This window comes from Papilio machaon, chromosome 27 (genome assembly GCF_912999745.1).
Source record: "Papilio machaon chromosome 27, ilPapMach1.1, whole genome shotgun sequence".
Classification (NCBI taxonomy): Eukaryota; Metazoa; Arthropoda; class Insecta; order Lepidoptera; family Papilionidae; genus Papilio; species Papilio machaon.
Window position 1 is genome coordinate 398532 of NC_060012.1, and position 9904 is coordinate 408435.

General features: G+C 33.0%; 1 protein-coding gene across 1 annotated transcript; it reads right to left on the reverse strand.

The window, feature by feature from the left end:
• Positions 1–2409: 2409 nt before the first annotated feature.
• On the reverse strand, positions 2410–9438 carry LOC106711758. The gene is made up of 3 exons (XM_014504159.2): positions 9316–9438; positions 2822–2953; positions 2410–2597 (listed from the first exon to the last, which is right to left on the reverse strand). The coding sequence occupies exons 1-3, from the start codon at positions 9340–9342 to the stop codon at positions 2445–2447; spliced, it is 312 nt and encodes a 103-aa protein (XP_014359645.2). The 5' UTR covers positions 9343–9438; the 3' UTR covers positions 2410–2444.
• Positions 9439–9904: the final 466 nt, after the last annotated feature.

Here is a 9904-nt window from a genome sequence, read left to right on the forward strand (position 1 = left end):
TAGATATTTTTACACAATTTTTTTTTTGTTAAGTTATAAAAAATCCTTATAATTAAGACATAAAGTTATTAGTTAGAAATACAAAAAAAAAACAACATTTAAACTATTTTTTTTTCACAAGTATATTTGATTAACATTAAGTAATCCAAAAAATATATTTACAAGTTATTTCTATTTTATATAACTTGAGAAATCTTATGTATTTTAGCAATAGAAGTCAAGAAGGAATAATAAATGTACAATAAACCAATGATCGAATCAAAGTTACATTAGACAAAGTTAAACTTAGTAAAAGTTTTGTACATAAAGCAACTTGTTATGATATTGTCTGATAGTAAATAATAAATAATTTATGGATTTTTATACATTAGTTTTATTACTTTAAAATCACTAGAAAGAAAATAAATATAAATCTTACTAATATTATAAATGCGAATGTTTAGATGGATGGATGTTTGTTTGAAGATATCTTCGGAACGGCTCAACGGATCTTGATGAAATTTGGTACAGATGTAGAACATAGTCTGGAAGAACACATAGGCTACTTACTATTTGTTGGGAGTAAAATTAAATAAAACAATAATTGATATTTTTTATTTTATTCTTCATATTAATCTAAAAATTATTTCCGCAATCTCATCAAATTAATAATAATAATATCACAGCCATTACTTTGATTTGATTATTTTCTACCCACAAAGCATTAAGCAAGTTTATTTAATGCAGCAGTACATTAAGAAGTATGTACAATCGTGGAAATCCGCGGTATACCGGATACAGAAAAATTATCTTGTTCCATACAATAAGACAAACTCCGCCTCTTCTTACAAATTACCAATAAGGTAGCAATAAAAAAATGCAATTAGTCATGTACCACTGAGCGGTAATTTTTCGTGCAAGCACATTGAATACCTGCACCCTATTGGTTATTATTTCCACGTCGTCGTCTTAATGCATACTGTAGCTTCTAATGTGGGATACCGCCACTTTCCCTGATAGTACACAGTACCAATATATTGGTCTCGCTGTGACTGACATGTATTGCCATATATTTTTATTCCTTACATTCTCTTTGGAAAACATAGACAATTTTATCAATACAAATGTAAGTCGAAACCTATAGGTAACAATTAATTCGTCTTATAAATATAAGCTGCTATAAATCTTCAAATATTAATAATCTAATCACAAGATATAAATATAGAAAATCAACCTTAATGTTATAAAAATATTAACCATTAAAATTGATTTCTTTTTATATCATAAAGGCAAACGAGCAAGCGAGCACCTAAATTCGCCGATAGGGCTAAGTCAAGGATTCCCAGTGGTGGTTCCTACAATAGTCTGCTAACTTAAATCATTGCTAATTCTCACTCTGTCTTCTATTGACCTAAGTCAGAATAAAAAATAACACTCTGTAGCAGCTGTTTTAAGTTAGCGGAACATTATGAATAAGTGGTTTGATATTAAAAGTAGTTAATTTGGCCATGGGGGGTCTGAGGTAACAGTTAATTTTGGAAAAGGGGTCACTTGTCCAAAATAGTTCGGGGATCCCTGGGCTAAGCGAACGCTGTTACTGTTAAGTTGCCTTCCTTTAATATACAGAGGAGGAGACGCACAGAAAGTGTATTTCGCCTTCCTATGCGTCCCCTCTCCATCAAAAACTCTTTCCATTCCCGTCCTTTCTATACAAAAAAGAGTGGGAAGGGAAATAGACATATATTTGAATTTATGTTTCAAGGAGGACTTAAAGCCAGTTTAATCTAGTATAGATATAATTATCTGTCTATATTTATAACAAAACATAACCTTCTTCTTTTTGAAGTCGGATAATGATAACACGGACAGTTGCTACATAGCGGAAATGATTACAATCTTGATTTTAAAAGTATTTCGATAATGTCCGTATAATTAAATTAATTTTTTCAAGTATCGATAAAAATATATTATATTATTTAAAATTCCTGACAATCCACAACATATTTTATGATTATTGATATTACTAACTCATAACACGGACACATCGTAACCTTTGCCGTTTGCTGCGATGTTCATAAATAAAGTACGTATTAATTAAATTTCCCAGACAAATTAAAGCACTTACGTTGTCTTTGAAAAAAAAAACCAGAGATAACAATATGTTTTAAACTGGGATTTTGGTCTCAGAAGCCGACGATTACTCGTAAATCTATTATTTCAAAATGATTAGAATTTTCTATTATACACTATTCAAAACAAATCATTTTTCAAAACATTAATTTCGCATAATCTAACTGTGGAACTCAACTACATTAAATAGTTGTATATATGCATACACACACACGTGACAGCAATACGTAATACAAGTGTTACGACAGTAGAAATCCACACTAATATTTTTATAGTCCTTTTAACAACCAATTAGGTATTTTATGGGTAAAATCATGTTCCATTAAAATCAACCCTCAAATAGTATAAAAATCGTACTGTCCTCTTCCAAAGTACACGTAATCTGAGCACCACTTTCTAGCTTCTAGATCTGTGGAACAGCAGGCTGGGTACGCCAGACGGGACTTAGTCAATTTCGCACATCTTTGACACAAGTCGAGGAGTTCGTCCTGTAAGGAATTAATACGTTTGAAACCAAAAAATCTACAATTTTACAAAATTAATTTTCAAAACGCCACCTTTGCGGATCTCCATTGATACTTTAAATTATGTACTCCGCTAAATTTCATTCCAAATGTCCAAATTAATATTCCAAATTGCCATAAACTTTGGATTGCATTGTTTTGCAAACCCTATTCCATCCATCTTCTACTTAAAAAAAAAAGTTACTTACATCAGTGTGACACTCCGCAGACTCAGTAAAGACCCCACTGGCGGGAGACAGCCATGGCGGACGGGCGTCCGCACTTTGTATGTACACGCACATTATATTCAGGAGTAAGATGAGACAGAAAGTTGAGCTTCGCTGTGGACAATTAAAATTTTTGTTATTAAAACTCATAATATCTATATATATAAAAGAAAGTTGTGTTAGTTACACCATTTATAACTCAAGAACGGCTGAATCGATTTGACTGAAAATTGGTGGGCAGGTAGCTTAGAACCAGGAATAGGACATAGGATAATTTTTACCCCGTTTTCTTTTTTTTTTTTAATTCTGCGCGGACGGAGTCGCGGGAAAAAGCTAGTCTATATATATAAAAGAAAGTCGTGTTAGTTGCACTATTTATAACTCAAGAACGTCTGAATCGATTTGACTGAAAATTGGTGGGCAGGTAGCTTAGAACCAGGAAAAGGACATAGGATAATTTTTACCCCGTTTTCAATTTTTATTCCGCGCGGACGGAGTCGCGGGTAAAAGCTAGTCTATATATATAAAAGAAAGTCGTGTTAGTTACACCATTTATAACTCAAGAACGGCTGAATCGATTTGACTGAAAATTGGTGGGCAGGTAGCTTAGAACCAGGAAACGGACATAGGATAATTTTTACCCAGTTTTCTATTTTTTATTCCGCGCGGACGGAGTCGCGGGTAAAAGCTGGTTTAAATTATAAGAGATCTAATATAAAAGTAAGATTCGTATTATGAAACTGAAGAGCAATATAATATAAAAAATGGTCACTTTTGTTTCTTAATAAAACTGTCTACGTCCTTCCGAAGTATTTGAACTCTAAGCTACTTTGTCTAATGGAAACAAAAACCACATAACCACGAGTTTACACTGTTGAAAAATTTTACAATATGCTTTTGTACAGGTGCTTCGGTAGTAAATATTCTAATGAAAGATATGAAATAAATTTCAATAAGGAAAATCTTGATATAATTAACAAAAATCTATTTTTGTTAATTAAATCTATTTTTGTTAATTATATCTAGATTTTCCTTATTGATAACCTATAAGGAAAATATTACTGTATGTACTCGGTATCTCCGTCTCGTATCTATCTCCATTATTTAGAGCGTTATTATTTTTTTTCAAAACCTAAACTGTCTAAAAGTTTAAGAAATCAAAATTAAGAAGATTAACTTTTAGCTTTAACTAGCTGTCGCCCGCGAAACCGTCCGCGCGCAGTTAAAAAAAAAATGAAAAATAGGTGTTGGTCGATTCTCAGACCTACTGAATATGCTCCCAAAATTTAAATTTTCATGAGAATCGGTCAAGTCGTTTCGGAGGAGTACGGGAACGAAAACTGTGACACGAGAATTTTATATATTAGATAGACTACGACCCAAGTTAATTAGTACGACATTTAAGTATGAGAGAGGAGGGGTACACCGGTAGAGGTAGACCTAGGTAGAGATGGATGGATTGCATGAAAGGTGACATGATCAAGAAGGGGATGACAATGGAGATGAAGGCAGACAGATTGATTTGGAGGACGGAAACCTGGTGCACCGACCCTACAAAGGTGGGACAAGGTCAAGGAGATGATGATGATGAGACTACGACCTAATGGAATTTTAAAAAAATGAAGTCTATGCACTATACAGAATTTGTACTATCTCTGTTCCAAATTTCATTCAGATGCGTTCAATCGTTCTCGAGTTATGCGGTAACAAACATACATATGCATATGCATTCATAATATTACAACGAAAACATGTTTACAGAATCGTTGTTTACTATAAAAGATGCATAAATTTTAGGCTATCATCTTTGATTAAATGAAAAATCACCGGAATCTGAGTACAATACGAGATAAAATCCCGATCGGCCTTTATTGTGCGATATTGCGAGGCTATCGGAAATGTTACGTTAATTATTACTACAATGGATAGGGTAACCAACATAAAATTAAAATACAGGACAGTACATGCAAGTGTAAAAAATCAAATATCGAAAAAATAACTTTCCACGCTATCATGTAACGTTATAGATTCTAAACTTTTAATTGAAACTTAAAAATGAAAAAAAAATAGATTTCATCAAATTAAAACTTAAGCAGAAATAAGCTCGTTACTACGACAAAATTCAACAATATATTACCTCTTAAAAAAAAACAGTAAACCGTTAAATATTTAGAATAAAAAAGTGTCTTATCAAATTCCACAAAGGCTACATTACACCTATATTGTAAGTACCTTCTTTATAAAGTATTAAGTACAAATAACAGTGTATAAATGTAAATAAGCGATTATTTATTACCTACCGCAGTTTACTAAAAACTAAAAGTAGGACATGTCCCAATAACAGTAGTAACTTGGTCACCCCAGTATCATATCAAAACAATTTAAATTAGATAAAACAATAGAGTAATAGATAATGATAAAAACCTACTCTGCACAAAGTGGGACAATGTTGTTGTTCCCAGTGCGGGTTATTGTGAAAATTGACTATAATTGGGTCAATATTGACGTGTGTTGTTTACTATTATTGCCTAATTACCACGGTTGGGGTACAGTCGGTTACGTAACATGTTTGTTACATTACCATTGACAGGACCACGAAAACATTATGAAATGCCCCTTGATGACATCGTATCACCTTTTTTACCCTACTAATGCATGAGAGGTTTTTTTTTCACATTCTCCTTATTTCCTTCTTAGATAAAAGTAGAAAAGGGAAGACGACTACAACAATGGTTTCGCCTAACGAGTGTGAGTTCTGGAGGCATAATTTAAGTTCTCTTCCCCTTCCCACCCTTTTCTTGGAATTGAATTTGACGAAGAAGGGTATGCATAGGAAGAAAAAATATTCCCTTTCCGTGCTTCAACACTTCCGTCGATTAAAATAGGCAACGCATTTTTATGATAAGGTGGAAAACATGCTAATGGCCATCTGAAAAAACTAAAATAGCGTAGTGACCGGTGCTCATATACATCCGTATCCGCAGAAAAAATCTAGTAATAAATATAAGCTATGTCACCCAGGGATAGTGTAGCTTCACGACAGTAAAAGAATTTTTCAATTTGCTTCAGTGGTTTCAAAGCCTATTTAATGCAAACAAACAAACAAATCTTCGCTCTTTTATTATTATTTGAAGACTTGAACATGCAGATTGGTCGTTTAATATGTCTTATCCTAGCTAATAATAGAGCGTCGATCCGGGTTCAATTCCCGGAATGTCAATGGGTATTTAGATTTTAAAATTTCATATGTATATTTGTGCGATGTTCTTACATTGATGAAAAACAACCTGCATGTATCTGAGAAGAAATTCAAAGACTTCTAGAAATTTAGATAAGTCCACAAACCCGCACTGGGGCAGCGTGGTAGACTAACACCAAGTCACTAACTTAGGGTGGGCTCGAAGTCAGATTGGGGACGTTCATTACTTGTAGTTTATAGCTAATTTTAGACATAAATTCTGTACGAACTCTCTCCTTGTACGATAAACTATCTAATTTCGCTTATTAGAGTTCTTTACTCCGCATTGATAAGTAAAAATAATAAAAACAAAAGGAATCATGAGAAGAAACAAAAGAATATGCGTGTAATCTTACTAATATTATAAATGCAAATGTTTAGATGGATTTATGGATGAAATCTGCATGGATCTCGACGAAAGTTGGTATAGATGTAAAAGACAGTTTGGAAGAGCACATCGGTTTCTAATTTTTTTTTTAATTCAGCACAGACAGAATAACGGGCGACAGCTAGGTTAATAAAAGCATTTTTTTTAATTAAAAATAGCACTTCTCCACATTCACTATAAGGCCCTTCATCCACAAAGAAACGTAAATCTTTGATATTAATATTGTATTGTTGGGTCACGTATCGCGTAACGCACTCCGTACACACAACGATGAATCGTGAACACGAGATCGTTGGTTGGAGCCTAGACGGACTTACTACTTACCGTCCAGATCAAAGTTGATGGAATACTCAAGAAGGGCGGTATTAAAAGCACCCGAAACCGATGTGAATATATACGTAGATGTATGAATGTAGTAGAAGCGAGAGAAGTGTTTTTGTTGGGCGCACGAATGGGTCGAGTCGACCGGTGTAATAACACGACGACACAGAAGATAGGCGTGAAGTGGAAGGAATTCCGCGTTTTGTCTGATGAGTGTGGTGCCGGAAGCCTAATCTTAGTCCACGTTCCCTTCCCACCTTTTTATTATAAGGAAAGGATGGGAAGGGAAGTGGATTTGATGGAGGAGGGGACGCATAGGAAGAGGATATATCCATTTCTGTGCGTCCCCTCCTCCGTCAATTGGGGTAGGCAACGCCTCTGTAATTGCGGGTGTCTATGGGCGGCGGTCGCTTCGCCATTTAAGCGGATTCAGGTGACCGCTTGCTCGTTTGCCACATCTTATATATATGTAAGAAAGTCGTGTTAGTTACACTATTTATAACTCAAGATCGGTCGAACTGATTTAACTGAAAATTGGTGGGCAGGTAGCTTAGAACCAGGAAACGGACATAGGATCATTTTTACCCTGTTTTGTATTTTTTATTCCGCGCGGATGGAGTCGCGAGTCAGTCAAATCGATTCAGCCGTTCTTGAGTTATAAATAGTGTAACTAACACGACTTTCTTTTATATATATAGATTAATTAGCAAAATTATATAGGTTAATAACAATTTCTATAAGGGTAGCCAGTGCCGAATCACTGGCACTAAAATATTCCTTAAACTATCTTTAAAAAAAAATTAACATGAATTAATACTAAAGTTCATGTGAAAACCCGTGATAAAAAACTTTTGTGTTATTCATAATTATTAGTCTTCTAATTATTATATAATTTCTTATTATATTAAGTCAATTAGTTTTTACAATATACAATGACATATATAAAAAAAAATACTTTATAACAATTTCAGAACATAAACAGCGCGGTTTGGAAAGTCCAAAACGAATAAGGTCATAACAATTCCATACATTACAAAAGTTTTTCCTTCTATTTCATTATTTGTTGTCAGTTATTACAAGCTTTATATCCTTACTAATATTATAAATGCGAAAGTTATCAAGAAATTGAGGAGCAGAAGGTTAGCGTGGTTTGGACATGTTATGCGGAGAGATGATAATCATATAAGCAAAAAAGTAATGAGATTGAATTTGAATGGCTTAAAGAAAGAGAAAGACCAAAGAAAGTATGGATGGATTGTGTAAAAGAGGATATGTGTAAGAAGGGAGTAAATTCTGAAAGAGAAAAAGAGATATGATGACTGATAGATGTATGGAGGAGTAGTACATACTGTGTCGACCCTCCATAGGGTCCAGGATTATTTTAGGACAGGTTGATGATGATGATGATGATGATGATGATTATGAAATGCGAAAGTGTCGCGTTTTCTTAGTGTTTTTATATATTTATTTGCCGTCGGCCGCAACTCCGTCGGCGCGGAATTAAAATGAAATCCTTAATAAGTAGCCTATGTGTTCTTCCAAACTATGTTCTACACGAATGCCGAATTTCAGCGAAACCCGTTTAGCTGATCTGGAGATACATAGCAACATCCATCCATGCAAACTTTCAGATTTATAATATTAGTAAGAAAAAGAATATAAATAGAAGAAAATATGTTAATTCTCTAAAGGTAAAACATATTTTTTTTGTATATTTGTGTCGTTTAAATTTGCCGAAGTAAATTTCCAGTATAACACTTGCATAAAAATATATTTTCATCCGTCTCATTTATTTTCTGTATTTTTTTTTCAGCCCCACAATATTGTAATGGCCACGAATTAAATATGCTTTATAAACAGAAATCAAAAAGTAATATTATGCATAAATTTTTTTTCTTTTTTTATTTTATATTATTTGTGTGGCAATAAAGGTTTTTTCTTTCTTTCAATAAATAATGAAATACCTTACAGAAGACATTCTGGTGAAACATATCACCACGTTGACGTCAATAATATCAATCAGCGGCGGTCACGTTAAAACACGTGTTTAACTGAACAAAGTCTAACATTATTTTTTTGGAGTAATACAGGATGTCTGTAATAATAAACATATCTATACAATGTTAACTCACTGAACAAAAACGAAAACCAAAATAAAAAATGTGCGGCCCTGAATCCCATATAAAAATTAATGATCACATTTTAACTGTGAAACTGTACTGTTATAAGTTTTGTACAGTCGAATTGTTCAGTTAAACTGTACAATATCCAGTATTCTTTACAGTAGAATACAGTTCGTACTTAAGAAATTGTACAACTTTGTATTTTTAATAAACTTACGAAAAAGTAACCGAATAAAATTAGAGAACCAAAATAAATACATAAGAAGGTTCCTAATATAGCCAAAAACAGAAAAGTTCAATATCAACTTAATTTAAAATATAAGAAGGATTATTTACATACTTATTAACAACATACTTTTGCTTAGAAATAAAATAATATAAAAAGCTTTTTAATTAACCAACTCACCGAGAACATAAGCGCACCTGCCGCCATCGTATCAAAATCACTTCCTATCAATCACTTTCCTTTTTAAATATTTAGGATATTTTGTCCGTCCGTGGCAACGCTTGTTAACGTTCTGCTAGACGTAACTGGCAACACATTCGTAATAAAATAATTATCACCATATTAATTATAAACAATAGTCGACCCGCGTGCTGAAGTAGTGATTTAGATAAATTTTAGGGTTCCCTTATCGTGTGAAGTCACATTTACCTACAGACAATTTGCGAACGTATTCAAGGTAACCATTTTCACTGCCGAAATATAGAAAGATGTTTTATTTATTTTTTTAGAAGAAAATGTTGAGGGATGACATGTTTAAATTGGTTTTATAGCAGTGTTAATCTTTACTAATATAAAATGCGAAAGTAACTATCTGTCTGTTGCGCTTTCACGGCAAAACTACTGAACTGTTTTAAATGCAATTTGATATACAGATAGTCTAGAGAAGAGAGAAAATAGTTGAAATGTTGTATGAAAGTCTCGTTATTTTTAAAGTTAAAAGATTTTAATTTATTTATTAAGCTGTTAATTTGATATAAATATATAAAAA

Excerpts from the sequence above, each read along its gene's own strand:
- LOC106711758 (XM_014504159.2), bottom strand. The coding sequence starts at position 9,342 with ATGGCGGCAGGTGCGCTTATGTTCTCG. Across the intron at positions 2,954-9,315 it reads CAGGTGCGCTTATGTTCTCG|CGAAGCTCAACTTTCTGTCT; the intron begins GTGAGTTGGTTA and ends AATTGTCCACAG. Across the intron at positions 2,598-2,821 it reads CTGCGGAGTGTCACACTGAT|GACGAACTCCTCGACTTGTG; the intron begins GTAAGTAACTTT and ends AATTCCTTACAG.